The sequence below is a fragment of the Dipodomys spectabilis genome, unplaced genomic scaffold (genome assembly GCF_019054845.1).
Source record: "Dipodomys spectabilis isolate Male_0828 unplaced genomic scaffold, ASM1905484v1 ptg000092l, whole genome shotgun sequence".
Lineage (NCBI taxonomy): Eukaryota > Metazoa > Chordata > Mammalia > Rodentia > Heteromyidae > Dipodomys > Dipodomys spectabilis.
Window position 1 is genome coordinate 8,380,348 of NW_024870769.1, and position 16,507 is coordinate 8,396,854.

A 16,507-nucleotide genomic window follows, 5' to 3' on the forward strand; every position below is an offset into this window, starting at 1 on the left:
AAAATAAACTTCAGAAATGCTGCATGAAGTAGAATTAAATAGGTGGCCCTGTTCTAATTCTGCTGAGAAAGCTGTTATCTGGTGATATGTGCTTCAACTGACAACAGGTAAAGAGGCTGCAGAGCTGTTTGCAAATTAGACTAAGTAATCCTCCTGCCTTCTGCCTTCTCCACTTCCGATCATTGCTTTTGTCTTTACCCATGTTAAGAGATGATGATTGACACATTAGAAATCAGAAAACTCCAAGAAGGAAGGAGTTGAGATGGAAATAACAGCTTCAAGGAGTGCATTTTGCTCCTTGGCCTTGGTTCTGAGATGAACGGGAAGGAAGTGGAAACATAGGCCGATACCCAGCCTCTGGCAGCAACCACCAATCTGTTCTTTTACTCTTTGAGTCAAGTTATTTATCTATTTATTTTGAGTTGAGTGTTGATTAGAGTCTTGACGTGAGTGAGAGTTTGGATGGACTGTAATGTAAAGCTATTGGTATTCTTTTAGTGTCTTTCCCTTCGTTCCTTTTAGCAATAAAAAAGTCACATGTTAAATGCATATAATGTTACTTGGCTTAGTTCTTCCATGCTTATCTGAACCCAACAAAATCCATGCATTCAAAAGCCTGGTTTCCATTTCCATTTCCATTTCTATTTTTATTGTGCAAGTGAGAAAACAAGCTTCCAATGCTGGAAATGAATTTTCATATATTGTCTTCCTCTCATCAAAATGGAAACAATGCACAGCTAGTCTGAACTCTGTGGCTGAACACGTTAGGTCACCCTGCATCCCCCAGCATTGTGAGACCACTATCTCTGTCCTTTGTTTGTGGTTGCTTCATCATTCAGACTGGGTACTAGCACTCTAGTGTGCCTGTGCAGGATATGTTTGAGTTCTACTTCAGATACTTATGAAAGAAACGCACCCCTTTGAATTTTCCTGCTTATCTTCTCTCTACTAGTTCCCTCGGACTCTCTTTCAGCTTCATCAAACACACAATCATTACAGTGAAAACATTTTCCTTTTGAGTTCTTACAAATCTGTGCCAACTTGCAGACAGAAAAGGATTTGAAGTTCTCAGATATAATTGACAGCCCTGGTCTCAGTAGAATTCTGGCATAATTCTCCAACGTAGGAGACTTTTAAAAAAGATTTTAGAAATCAGAATGCATAAGAAGTTGGAGATAATTTATTAAAAATTGAAAGCGAGGGAAGAAATCACATTTAGTTTAAGGCACTGTTGGTAACCTAGTTTGTGAGTTATAAAAAAGTTTCAATTTTATCTCTTTGAAAACACTTGCAGAAGTGTACAAATCGAAGTGCTCCTTACCTGACCAACTGCCTGGGCCACACAATGCTCAATCTCTCAGGCTTCGATGTAGAGGAGTACTTGCTGCAGCCATCGGAGAAACCCAGGTATGTACACAATTCTCTCTGGTTCTTTCCTATTGTCTTTGAATGACAGTTGTCCCTTAGTATCCTTTGCAATGGTTTCAGTACTCTGGAGATCACCCAAATCTACAGATGCTCAAGTCTCATTTGTAAACTGATACATCATTTGCACAGAATCCATGCATACCCTCCTGTATCCTTAGATGACTCCTAGTAACTAAGACAATGTGAATAGCTGCTATACATATTGTTTAGGGAATAATGACATGACACGTTGTCTGTACGTATTCAAAATGTGTAATTTTTTTGCATATTTTCCATCAATACTTGGTTGAATCCCTAGATGTGGAAGATATGAGCATATTTTGTTTTGAAATCTAATGTTCACAAGAACTTAAAAGTTAAACACTCACCTTAGTGTTCATAAACAGTCCAAAGTCCTACACTAAGTTCTAATCATATTCCTTGCTTCTGACTTTTGGTCTTTGAAACATTGGAGGAAATTGTATCAATTGTGATTCTGTCCATGGTAGAGGCGAGGGAGCAGCAATGGGCTTACTACTTTAGGGAATATGAGCAGGTGAGGTAATAGCATACTGAAATACAAGTGCTTTTACAATCCCTATGCACTCTGAAGTATAAGAACCCAGGTGCAACTGGTTTGAAAAATTCCTTATAGATGATGTTAGGAAAGTTTTGTTTGTGTTTTTTTTTAAGGCCAAGAAGTGACTCTAGATGAGGTGGCCAGGAATGATTGGTTCTCATTTGAGCCTCACTAATATTCACCACCCCATCAGATTTCCCACCCCTCCTCTAGTACACTACACTGTCTCAGATATGCAGGTTGTTTATATGGCCTGGGACGCCTCACCACCCTGAACCTGCCTCTTCTTCCATGATGCCAAGTCAGCATGCTCTCAGCCCCATGGACAGCTTTTGTCTCAGTGTTGCTATGCCTGAACCTGCCTGCTGCTCCATTTCCTAGAATGTCCTATCTGATATCTTTCCTAACCCTGATGGGTAGTTCAATGGTTAGTGTCCCAAAGGTAGGAACTTGAAGTCTCAGAACTTAGAATTCTATTTGGTACAATGGACATTCAATTCACATCTGTCAGAGGAATTAGTGAATTCAGTTGAGCTGGATGGGAAAATGTCCCCATTCCCTTTCCTTCATTTTTGCCATGAGTTATGACATGAAACTGCTTGTTAGCTTCCTTTTTCCCAGAGATGGGAAACAGAGATTATTATTTGCTATTGCTTCTAATATCAACTATGTTTTGAAGCTTGGTTAGTGCCAGATACTATACAGCTTATGGAGAGATGGAGATAAAAGTTATCATCCCACCCAGGAAAATCTTACAGAGCTGCACAAAAGATAAACTACAGGTTGATTAAAACCCAGTGTGGTAACTAATGCAATGGATGGGAACATAGTATACTGGGAGAATTCAAAGGAAATGGAGTATCTTACTCAACTGTAGTTCTCTGATACCTTCCTGAACCAAGCAAGATGTGAGTGGAGAGGAAAGGAGCAGAGGAGGGTGGACAAACCTGGGGGAGGGCGGGGCCTGCAAGATCATGATGGACTAGTGATTCCTGAATGATGGGTTTGTAGAGGACATACCCATGAATTTAAATAGAGTACTGATGGTCTCAACCATGTTCTTAAACTCTATGCATTTCTTATCCTGATAGTAAGTTAGGAGAAGTTCAGTCCTTAGTATTACCAGTTCTTCTCCATAAGCAGTGCTTTTCTAGCACACTGACCTCCAGAGCCAGTCCGCTTTTGTCATACATAGGACATGACACAGACCACAGATGCTCAGTGGGGTACCATCTGTATGACTAATTGTGGTTGGGAATGAAATGAGCGGAGTAGAAGTTCTGGTGTACTTTAATTGGAGCACTAACACCTCATTTCCTGTTTCTAGGCTTGGAGGTTGGTCTTTTGGAGTGGGGGTCCTTAATGAAGTTCAAGACTCAAGTACAAATACATTAAAACCAAGAACTCTGGCAAAGGTGATACTATTCTTTATCCCCCCCTCCATTCTTCTTCTAGAAAATATTTAGGGAAAACAAAGATCTAAATACATTTTTTAAAATTGTGAACATACTGTACAGAGGGGTTACAATTACATGGGCAAGATGAGTACATTTCTTATCAAACATTGCAGCCTCCTCCTTTGTTTACCCTTCACATTCCTTCCCAGCTTCCTCCTGCCCCCAATCCCAATCCTCCCCCCTCCACCAAAGTTGTAAAGTTTGTTTTCAACATGACAACTTGTACTTCTCATTGTTGCAATGGGTCCACCTGTATCCTTATTTAAACGACTTGTTTTTCCCCTTCCCCTCCACAAATTATACCGACATCAAATACAGAAAGCAGGGGTTATACTGTGGGGGAGGGACATACAAAGCAACAAAGAAATAATCTTATAAATGTGTTAGAAACAAATGCATGAAAGAAAAAAAAACATTTAAATACATATCTAAGGGTTCATTTTCCTAACATCACCTTATCTGGCCTTTTCTGCTTGACTCATACATATACTAGATACTGCAAATAAGCGAAACCATGGAACCTATGTTTCTTTGGGCCTGGCTTACTTCAGTTAATATAATTTTTTCCAAGCCTTTCCATTTCCTAACAAATGGGGCAATGTCATTCTTTCTGGTAGAGGCATAGAATTCCATTGTGTATATATACACCACATTTTCTTGATCCATTCATCTACTGAGGGGCATCTGGGTTGGTTCCATATCTTAGCTATGGTAAATAATGCTGCAATAAACATAGTTGTGCTGGTAGCTTTAGTGTGTTCTTGTTTATAAACATTTGGGTAAATGCCCCAAAGTGGGATTGCTGGATCATAGGGGAGCTCTATGTGAAGTCTTTTGAGGAACCTCCATACTGCTTTCCAAAGTGGTTGAACAAGTTTACATTCCCACCAACAATGAAGTAAGGTTCCCTTCTGTCCACATCCCCTCCAGCATCTGTTGTTGTTAGAGTTCTTGATTTTTGCCATTGTAACTGGAGTGAGGTGGTATCTCAATGTTGCTTTGATTTGCATTTCTTTTATGACTAGGGAGGTTGAGCATTTCTTCATGTGTCTATTGGCCATCCTTCTTTCTTCTTCAGAGAAGTTTCTCTTTAAGTCTTTAGCCCACTTATTAATTGGGCAGTTGTTTCTTTGAGGATTTGTTGTTGGGGGATTTAATTTTTTGAGTTCCAAGTATATTTTAGATATGAGATCCTTGTCTGTTTGTATGGCTAGTGAAGATCTTCTCCCAATCCGTGGGCTTGCTATTGATCTTGCTAGCTATGTCCTTTGCCATGCAGAAGCTCTGCAACTTCATGCAATCCCATTTGTCCAACCTTTCTTTGAAAATCTAAATACATTTTTGAAATACATTTTTGAAATACATTTTGTGGTGGGCAGATCAACTCCCAGTATATGCTCCTGAGAATTAATAATAAATGATTTTGGGGCTGGGAAGGTGGCTCAGTGGTAGAGCACTTGCCTTGCAGGCCTGAAGCCCTGGGTTCCATTCCTCTGCACCACATAAGCAAAAAGAAAAAATCCGGAAGTGGCGTTGTGGCTCAAGTGGTAGAGCACTAGCTTTGAGCTGAAGAGCTGAGGGACAGCGCCCAGGCCCAGAGTTCAGGCCCCACAACCAGACCCCCCCCCCAAAATAATAAAAGATTGTATTTAAACCTTCTTTTGAAAGAGAAAAATGTATTATTTTCCTTTAGATATCTAGAAGCAAGATGAATAGATTATTACTATTAGTTAAAAATGAGACTACACTTAATAGGCTTAAAGCAAATGAGAATACATCTATTTTTTTGTCAGTTATGGGGAAAATGTCAGCTTAACCTTAAGATGGGAAAAGATGAAAGAATTGAAGTTTTCAGCCCTAGGATTAGAAGCTAGTCTGATGCTTGACCAAGAGAGAAAAGGAATGAATAGGTTGTGGGAGGAAGGTAAATCAAATGTGGAAAAGTGAGTGTGAGTTTATGTCAGGAGGTTAGCATTAAATGACTACAAGTTCCTTGTCTCTGTAGAGTGGGCTGTCCTGTCTATTCATAACTTAATCCCAGAATTAATGAAACAAAGAAGGCATGATCCCAGAAAGTTGCCTTCTCTATTCTGTAACGGGGACATTCATGGTTCCCACAAACCTGGAAAAGCTAATTAGGATAAGGACTAGGGCATGTGGAGGGCTTCTTAATGGAACAGAAGATTTCTTACAATAACTTCACCACAAAATCCCTGAAGGACATCTTAGCAATGTAATCCCTGAAGATAATTTTAGCAGTCAGACTTTGCAATATAATCCCTGAAGAAAATGCTAAATCCTAGTGTGGATTTTCAGAAATCCTTTTTTCAATTGAGGTTTGTTCAAATTTCTTTTCCTTTCTTTAAAGGAGAAGATTTCATAGCTCTATATAAAAATATCATTTGTTTGTTGATAGAAAAATGACTTGAAATACATTTGTTGGCATACATTGAAACGTATTATGTAGTCTCTTAAAACACACTTCTTTTGTAGGACTCACTTTCTTACATTTGGACATTAAAAAAAAATGTATCCAAGCCCCAGCCCTGACTATGTATTGTAGACAGTTGTCTCCTTGCTTTTAGATGTCTGTGACATAGACTTCCTCTTCAGTGATGAAATGGTCAGGGGTTCATGTGTTGACCTGACTCTTCTTGTTTTCTGTCTTTGTTTACATTTTTCTTTTCATGGACATGTTTAATTGATGGTTTCTGGAATTTTTATGTTACTTGACATGTTCTTTGCAACATGCAAAAGTGAGTTGTGTAACTGGTCCTTTGGGGGAGTCATTCTCTCCAGGAAGCCCAGGAGTCCGACAGGATACCGTATTGAGTTGTGTGTCATCTGTCTGTAATGTATAACTCCCACTGAAGGCTATTGGTGGCTGATGTCCTATCAAATAAATGCACTAACTTTTCACAAACAGTAATGACCAGACTTGCCTCCAAACTTTAGGCTACATTCAGAACAGAAGACAAGATTTTCGTAGATATGGTCTAGGAAAAATTAGGTATTTGCATACAAATATGCATAATGCATGTTCATTATATCATTAAATGTCTCTTAAGGAACTTTTCTGTCTTGTTTCATTCATTCGCACACCTTGAATGTTTAGCTTATATTTATTTAATCAACATTCCCTTTAAAGCATACACATGTCCAATAAGAAGGCCAGATATATTGCCTCTCTTCTTTTGTAATATTCTATTAAGTAATATTCTCTTATTCTATTCTGTGAGGCTCTCCTAAGTGACTTTCTTTTATTACTGCTACTTCGTTCCTCTTTTAAAAGCTATTTTATTATCTTTCAGTAGCTCTACAATGGACTTGCCAATCAGCAAAGCTCTTTATGGATACATTACATCTTCTTCAATGGTATTCCTTTCAATACTCTCACTCACCCCTCCCAAACCACCTTTTTTCTAACTTTCCTTAATTTTGTAGGATTTGCATTAAATTTTTTTTTTACCACATTGTCCCTGCTCCTTTCTCTTCATTTGTCTACCCCCTTGGCCCTTTCCCACCCCTCTCAAATACCCATTTCCTGATAATTATCTTACTGACTTTTGATTTACCTTTTCGAAGGAATTATGTTGAGTTCTCCCAGAATCTACCATATGTCAGTTAACACCTTTGTGCACACTGGATACCACCTAAAGTATTTAATTTTATATTAGAAACTAATTCTAGTTTCTACATATGAAAGAAAACACATTAGCCTTGTCCCTCTGGCCTAACTAACTTCACATAATTTTTGAGGTTCTTTCATTGATTTGCAAATGATGCCATATTATTCTTTCTAATGGATAAGTAAAATACCACTGTGTGTATATGCCATATTTTCTTTTTTAAAATTTATTTATTGTTATTTTAACAGTGATGTACAGAGGGGGTATGGTTACATAAGTCAGATAAAGGGTACATTTCTTTTTGAACAACGTAACCCCTTCCCTCATTCTCTTCTAGTTTTTCCCTCCTGCCCTCACTCACAAGTTGTATAGTTCATTTTTAACATAAAGTCTAATGAGTACCACTCTTGCATTTGTTTACCCTTTGTCCCACTATATCTGTGCCCCCTTACCTTCCTAAGACATATAAACAAACAAGACAAAAGGAAATGAAAACAAAAACAGCAACAAAGGAAAAAAAAACCTTTGTTTCCATTTCCTGGAGTTCATTTAGATAAATATTATTTTATATGGTCAGATGCACTTAGCTCAGTGGCACCATTCTGTATTACCAAAATAATTGTGTCGTCAGCCACATATGTCAGTAGCATCAATGCTACATATGCAGTTAGTCCATGAGTGTTGGGCTGTGCTGCTGTGGGCTGTGCTTCACAATGACACATGCTTGTGGGAATGCTCCTTGGCTGGGCCTGAGAATGTTTCACAGATTGTCATTGCCAGTTGTTGCCAAAAACTTCCTTCCCATCACCCTCCATGGTTGCACACCATTGTACAGATTCTCTGTGGCCTTTTGAAAGCTGGGCGTGGGAGCCCATTCTTTGTACATTCTGCTTATCTGATGGGATTTCCTTGATGAGCCTGTCTGCAGATGATTCTGGGCTGTCTGTCTATTCATGTAGTTAAGGCCCACAAACCACTTAATGGCTTTTGTTGAGTCAAGCTACTCTCTAAAATTAATTATTGGGACTAGGAAAAGGTCAAGCACAGTGAGCAATGCCAATTACATTCCAGACCCTTTTGTCTCTCTCCATCATTCTTTCTGGGGATCTTAACAAAGTTTTCACAGCCTCACCTTTCATGTTTATTCTGAAGCTCTGTCTTTCAACATGTCTGTAACCCAGGTTTACTGGGCATAATTTCTAACTTCTGTCTTCAAGGGTAGTTCAGATGACACTTTGATCAAGTCTTTGACTGTGTGAAAGATGGACCAGCATTCCATCATTATCTTTAGCAGTTTTCATGCTTCTTTTCCCAACATACCTGCAGGATTTCTCATCTATTTCCAAACTTCTCTTAAGTATTTTTGGTTACCTACTGGCTGATCTTAAAACAAATGCCATCTATTTTCAGGTGTTGCTACCCTAATAGCTTCTCCAAGTATAAGTTATTGGGTCAGTTACTTACTACTTCAATGTATCTATTCAACAAGAACTACCAGTCTCAGAGATCTCAATGAGTCTGAGAGCTTCTGCTACTACTGTAGGGCCAGGCTGGGCTGATCATGGTCAGGAATGAGCACAAACAGCAAGGCTGCCTTATTCCTGGAGTTATATGTGGTTTTGACTAAATGCAGTCAAAATTCAATAAGTAAAAAAGAAATAAAGATAAAAAAATTCTTAAAAGCATAACATTTAAAATTCTTGTGCATGCTTTATGCAGCTCAGTTGATTTGGAGGATGTATGCCAGTCAATCCCAAATAATTGTCATTTTTCTTAATCCATTGTGTGATCTGCTAGCTGCTTTTCTGCCCTTAATTTTGTGAAAATATGCTTCCCTCAAATATACGGTGCCCCCAAAGCAAAGTAAAAGTCAATATGCTTAAGTGATAAGTGGACAATGTTAGATTTGTTGAAAGGCAGCATGTCTTTAGCCAAACTTGTATGGCTTTATAGGAGAAATGAATCAAGCAGAATAGTAATGAACTTTATGCATCCTGAGCAGTCATAGTTTTTCTCAATAGTAATTTCCTTGGAAATATTCCCACAGATAATAAGGGTCTACTGTGCTAATTTGACTGGATTTTGGCGTTAGTTAGAATAATGGTGAGTGTTTTAATTTAGGATCTTAGCACTGGAGTGTATACTTTCAATGATCAGGGAAGACCCAGAATGCAAATAAAAATTTTCTTCTTACAGATCTTTATTGGGTGCTTATTATCTCAATAAAGTTCCTGTGGGGAGTTTTAATTGGTGGGTTTAAAGCAAATGAAATCAGAGGTTTTATATCCCAGGTCTAAACTCCAGGGTTTTAATATGTCAGACCTGTCATTCCTCCTACCCCAAGAAAGGAACAACCAATGGTAAAACACAGAGATAGAAATTTGTCATATAGCATGGGCAGATATGTAAAAAGGTTGTTATCCTTTCCTCTGATCATTAGGGTACAGACATGAGATATAGGTATAACTAGACACAGAAATGGGTCAAAGAAAGGAAGGTATGCGTAATTATTGCTTGTTCATTATTTTGGTCCTCTTTTGGGGTATTCCAGAGAAGTTTTTTTTAACATTATCATCATTGGTTTGCTGGAGGAGACACAATTGTTTTAATTAATTAAAAATTTTATTTCATGTTTATTATTATCTTTAGGTAGTTGTAGAAAGGAGCTGCCATTTAACAAAGGAGTTTATGAATACAGTATATCTTGATCAAGATCACCTCTTTCAACATTTCCACCCATCCCACCCCTTCCCTCACTTTTAATTTTGTAGGATAGACATTGGATTCTTGACTGCATTTCCCCCCACTACTCCTCTTCATTCATTCCTATCCCCTTGACAACACCATACCCCTTTTGAACATTAACTTCCTGGTGTTTTACTTTGCTAAACTTTGATTTTGAGTTTCTAAGGAATATACTATTTGGAATCTCCCTTGAATGTAGCTTATTTCAGTAAACATACCAACCAATGTATTTACTTATAAGTTTGTAAGCTTCCACAAAGAGAAGAAAACATAGATCTTTTTTGTCTCTCTGGGCCAGACTTACTTCACTTAACAAAATTTCTTCCAGGGTCTTTCTACTTCTTTACATATGATACATTCTAATGGATGAGTAAAATTCCATTGTGTATGTATACTGCATTTTCTGGATCCCTATATCCATTGAGGGGTATCTGGGCTGATTCCATACTTAGCTATGCTGAGTAGTGCTGGAATAAACATGGTTTTTCTGGTGGCTTTACGGTAGCCTGGTTTGTAATCTTTTGGGTAGAAGCCCAGGAGTGGAACTGCTGGATCATAGAATATTTTTATATTTAATTTTTTGCGGAATTTCCATACTGCTTTCTAGAGGACTCTATTGTTCCTAAGGGGTGGTTTCAGTAGATGGAATTTATCAGTCATTCCTCCTGTATTCTGCAGTAATTGCAAAGAAACTTCAGAAGAAAATGGTGTTAAACAAAGCAGACACTGAGAGCTTTTCTCTTGCTTTTTATTAATTTGAAGATCTAAGCAAATAGTCACTAATTTTTGTCAAAGTGGTTATAAATCACTTCTTACACAAGCAGGTACAAGTTTCAGGACACTGTGTAACAGAGAGGTGACCACCAACGCATGTCTGCACAGTCTGCAGGGGATAGGGATGAGTGCCAGCAGGGTCTGTCAAGTAGGCTATAGCTGGTTGATTTGTTCCACTAGGATATGGTCACCATAGTCTTCTACCATGTTGAAGAACTAGTAGGAGGTGGAGAATTGGAAGTTATCCTAGGTGATGATACCCTGCTTCTGTCTGGTACTAAAAGGCCTAACTCATGTGTAAGATGAATACCAAGGGCACATAAGGTTATAAGAATTGGCTGTAATGTGTGAATGTGTAGAAGGTCTTGGCTTTCCCCCTGTGTCATCAGGTCAGCTAAGCTATTCCCCTTTGGTTGTGTTGGAGTCCAGGAATGATTTCAGGAATAGATATAATCTTTCCAATCTTAGTATAATAGTCTATAAGCCAATGCAAGACATGCTGTTGGGTTCATAGTTAAAATGGCTGGCTAAGCAAGTCACTTGGCAAAGGGCATGGGTTTAGAAATTGTAAAAAATGGGGGTCATTAAGTGATCAAGAAGACTCAGAGTTTAGGGACGGGGAGCCAGGAAGTCTTTGCAGGGTCCTCTGACTTCTAGGGTCCACTCTTTCAAAGAACCTCTCCTTGATTTCTATACCATTGCTTCATGGCCTTTTTAAGATGAAAAAAATCACCTGATTTTAAAATAAGCCAATAAACCAAATCAAAATGTGAAAGCTCCTAATCCAAGGGGAAGACTATTATCCCATCTATTTTTTCTTTTGAGTTAAGGTAATCAAGACATAATGGGAAGGAAGGTTATAGACAAGGATTAATGGGAGCTTCCTGTATCCACATTCAATGACTGGGCTTTTTTTTTTTGTCAGTCGTGGGGCTTGAACTCTGGGCCTGGGCACTGTCCTCTTCAGCTCAAGGCTAGCACTCTACCACTTGAGCGTCAGCGCCACTTCCGGCTTTTTCTGCTTATGTGGTGCTGAGGAATTGAACCCAAGGCCTCATGCATGCAAGGCAAGCGCTCTACCACTGAGCCACCTTCCCAGCCCCAGGATTTTTCCTATAGTAGTCTTCCTTGACTTTAACAGAATCCTAAGTTTCCCTCATTTCTGGATATATGAGGTTGCAACAAAAGGTGATTTGAGAGTTACGCAGATGTGTGTGTGTGTGTGTATGTGTTTGTGTGTGTGTTTGTGTGTGTATGTGTGTGTGTGGTGTGTGTTTGTGTGTGTGTTTGTGTGTGTCTGTGTGTGTGTGTGAATACAGAGCTGCACAGAAAGTTCTGAGTTGAGTGAAAAAGGAGGACATCCTTCCAAGATGTGATTTTAACTGCTCCAATTCAGTGCTGATTTTTCAATCAAAGAACTCATGCTTCGATCTGCTTTTCAGAATTACGGGCTTAAGGTACATTACATAGTTTGTCAGGGAAGGATTGGGCCCCACTATGTCACTCTGTTTAGGTATAGCCTTAGACACAGAACATTCGGTATTCCATGATTAGTATGTCTCAAACTGCATTTCTTCTTGGAGCTTAAGAAATGATAGCAAGGTTTATTCTATGAATGTAAATGAATATTTCAAAAAGGGTGTCTAGGATGTTGAAAGAAATGGGCATGAGTTCTGTTTTCTAAAGCATTTCATGAAGTGGGCTGAAAAGGGGAATACTCTGTTGTATAGCAGGGCTTTGTTTCTGCTTTGTAGCTCCACTTGATTACTTAGCTGTTTTCATGAACACTACAGGTACCATACACACACACGTTGGTTTCAAAACAACTGCTTAATGTATAATGAGTTGGAACTCACTTTACTCTTAAGTCTGGCTGTCATTTTGCATAAATGTCCATAAAAATTCCAACAGGTTTCTCTGGGGGTAAACTTTTTGTGGGAAAACTATAATTCTTCAGGTTGCAAAAGTCAGCATTGTCTAAAGAAATGAGCTCCACAGTCAAATGATAGAAGACTCAAAGGCACTAGTTGACTTATTATATTTCTTACCAGCTTTCTAGATTGAGAATATTTTTTTCATTAAAACACAGATTTTGAAATATAGATAGTGATGGTTTGATGGGTATTTTATGATACTTTTTATCTGAAGTCAATTACATTTTTTTGGTTTTCCTCCGCTTTTTTTTTTAATCCAATAGGCATGCAACTTTTTTCTCTATGTTCAGCAAATGTTCAACTCAATTTATTTTGAGAAATAATGTTCCACATTCAGTCATTAATTTGAAAGTAATCATTTTTTCTGATCATCTTCCACAATTTTAATTTGCAGGTCAAATTTCATTAGCTTACCAACAGAGAAAGAAAAAAAATAAATGGACTTTGGTTCTCTTTTCCCCTAAGACTATAATTATAAAGCAACATTCACATTTGTTCTGGGGGGAAAATTCATCTATTTTTAGCTGTAAATTATATGCTTGAGACAAATATAAAATCAGCAGACTGGAGTTGACGGTTCACTGGCCAGCATGAAGAAACTTTGTTGTGGGTCCCACAGCCCGGTGTAGTTGAAGTTAATTGACACATGCATTCAAGCCCTAGAATAGACTTAGGCACTAATTTTATGAGATCCATTAAATTGTTTTTCTTTTGTAGGTGTGGTATAATCAGAAGGGTTTCCACGCCTTACCTTCCTACTTAAATCATCTAAACAACCTTATTCTGTGGCGACATTTACCCCCTGCTGTGGACTGGAGACAATACGGTAATATTTGATTTTTTTATGCATTGTAACTGATTACTTCCAAAGAACAATATTTCTTTTAGTGAAGATTTTTTTTATTGTGAAAATACTGAAAAGAACAATATATTTTAAAGTAAAAGAAACAGAAAGGTTTTTATAGGAAAGAAAAGCGCAATGGGAATATTTCTATTAGCAGCCAATCATGTATAAAGATTTACAAAGTCAAAGGTTCTGTCTTTACATGTGTGTCATTAAATATCTAGCTTCCTCGAAACCTTGGCCTCATTTATAAAAGAGAGCTCTATTACTCCGTTAATGGGAATGTAAGTTTGTTCAACCACTCTGGAAAGCACTATGGAGGTTCCTCAAAAAACTAAACAGAGCCACCCTGTGATCCAGCAAAATTTATCTAATAGAGCACAAGCAAGGCCACACAAAATCTACCAGCACAGCTATGCTCATTGCAGCATTATTTATCACAGCCAAGATAGGGAATCAGCCCAGATACCCCTGAATGGATAAATGGAACAAAGAAATGTGGTATATATACACAATGTACTTCTACACATCCATCAGAAATAATATTATTTTATCCATAAGACAATGGAAAGATTTGGAAAAAGAATTATATTAAGCGAAGTAATCCAGACCCAGAGAAACATAGGTTGCCTGTTTCTTTTTATTTTATGGTAGCTAGAATGTGCCTATAAATCTTACCACACTTGGTGGTAAGCAAGGGGTAGTAAATGAATTAACTGAAGTGTAATAGACTCTATGGAGAGCACACGTAGTATAATGATTTTAAAAAAGATGAAATCAAAGCCCAACGAAATAAGTATCAGGAACTGAGCACTTGCAAGAGGGTAGGAGTTGGGCCAAGGGGGAGAAAAATAGAAGAAAGAAGATGGAAATGTGGAGAGTGCAGGCAAGAATTCATTGTATAGACCACAGAACTGGAAAACAGAAGGGCAGGGGTGGGCAGAAGGAGGATGAAGATGTTGAAGTTGTGACATAGATCAAGATGCACTGTACACATAAACTGCTTTATTAAAAGGCAAAATGGTCACTATATAACTTAAATTTAGATAAGCAAAGGAAAGGGTATGTTGGGAGGGGGAGAATGTTGAGCAGGGGGACATTTATCAAGATATACTGGAGTTATAAACTGCTTTGGTGAATGGAAATTCCTTTTCACAACTATTTAAAGATTATAAAAAATATTTAAAGGATAGAACAAAAGGTAAGTCAAAGCCTGGCACTGGTGGGTCATACTTGTAATCCTCAGTACTCAGGAGGCTGACATCTAAGGATCTTGATTTGAAGCCATCCTGAGAGGAAAAAAAATCTGTGAATCTCTTTCAATTATTCATTCCCCCCAAACAAAGCTGGAAGTACAGTTTATGGCTCAACTAGTAGAGTACAAGCCTTGAGCAAAAAAGGGAAAGGACAGAGCCAAGAGCCTGAGTTCAAGTCCCAGAACCAGCAAGAAAAAGAAAAAAGCCCAAAAAAGATGACTTGAGAATTCTTTCCTAAAATTATTTTATGACTCTACTCTCTTACAAAAGCAAGAATAAATTAGCTATTGGTGGTATTAGGAATTGAACTTAGGGCCTCATGCTTGCTGAGCAAGCAATCTCTACCGTGAGACCGATGTCTCTAGCCCATAACTTGACTTTATTTTTGTCCATTGAGGGGCTTGAACTCAGAGCCTGGGTGCTGTCCTTGAGCGTCTTGATGTTCAAGGTTAGTGCTCTACTATTTGAGTCACAGTGCTACTTCCAGTGGTTAATTGGAGATAAGAGTCTCACAGGTACTTTTCTGTCTGGGCTGGCTTTGAACTGTGATCCTTAGATCTCAGCCTCCTGAGTAGCTAGAATTACAGGTGTGAGCCATAGACACCTGGCTCATAAATTTTTTAAAGGATAGTATTGATATTATTTTGCAGTAGAGAATAGAGACCACTTTAGTACTGTCACTATTGAGAAGGTGAATACTGTAATTTGATTTATGCTGGGTCTTCAACTTGTCACTTGATCACTATTGATGACTTATGCTTTCTTAGTTTGGTAAAAGACTTTGGTCCTTTTCTGGAATGGAGAGTTAATTATTGGTTTAAAGGAGTGTTCATTTGCTTTAGTTGAGTGAGTAAGTTATAATTTGTCAATTTAACTCAGTTCTTTTAAAATAAGACAGAAAAAACCTAGGTAGTGTAAAGCATCACAAAATATATCCATCATAATTTATTTGCAAACTATATTTATTGAAACATTAATTAACATGTAAATTAATGCTAAGTAATTATTGTAATATGCTTTCACCTTCCTTCAAACTTACTCAGTTTTTCCCATTAGTTTTCATTTCCCTAGTATGTGTGTGTGTGTGTGTGTATGTGTGTGTGTGTGTGTGTGTGTGTGTGTGTGTGTGTGTGTGTGTGTGTGTGTGTGTGTGTGATGTTGGGGATTAAACTCAAAGCTTCTGTATATAATAGTCATTATATAGCTAATCTATACCCTTAGTCTGCTATCAAGTTTGTTTTTGTTTTTGGTGTGGTGCTGTTGCTGGAGTTTGAACTCAGGAATTGAGCACTGTCCCTGAACTTCTTTTGCTCAAGCCTCTCTGTACTTCTGGCTTTTTTGGTAGTTTTATTAGAGATAATAGTTTATGGAGTTTACTGCCTGAGTTGGCTTCAAACCACAATCCTTAGACATCAGCCTCCTGAGTAGCTAGAATTATAGATGTGAGCCACCAACACTGAGCTTACTATCATGTTTTTAATAAAATAAATTTATTCTGTGTTACTCTAGTAATTTTACTAATAATGAGTAGCATAAACCATTAAAATATGTATGGCTAAGAAAATTACCAAACAAGTTTTAAGTCAGATGTACTAGAGACAAAATAAGTTTATGAAATATACAATATATTCATTAGTATTCATTAAATAAAATACCCTAGTTTATGAAATACAGTATGTATTCATTAGTATTCATTAGGTAAAGTACCCTAATTTTTAATTTTTATCTCAATTTTTGTAAGCTAAGCAATGTTTGCCTTCTTTACTGATTAGAAAGCTGATATTAAAAATATTAACTAACAGTTCTAGCTGTGAGTAAATTTGGCTCTGGAGTGAGCCATGACTGGTGTCTAACTTTTGCTGGTAACAAATCTTCACTGTT

The 16,507-nt window shown here is 37.8% G+C and overlaps 1 protein-coding gene across 1 annotated transcript in view; it reads left to right on the forward strand.

The window, feature by feature from the left end:
* The window catches only part of Abca13 (ATP binding cassette subfamily A member 13), a 402,123-nt gene that overhangs the window by 229,746 nt on the left and 155,870 nt on the right, over positions 1–16,507 (forward strand). The window contains exons 46-48 of the mRNA XM_042684933.1: positions 1,295–1,407; positions 3,315–3,402; positions 13,244–13,352. Coding sequence (XP_042540867.1) covers positions 1,295–1,407; positions 3,315–3,402; positions 13,244–13,352 — 310 coding nt within the window. The remainder of the gene's footprint in view (positions 1–1,294; positions 1,408–3,314; positions 3,403–13,243; positions 13,353–16,507) is intronic.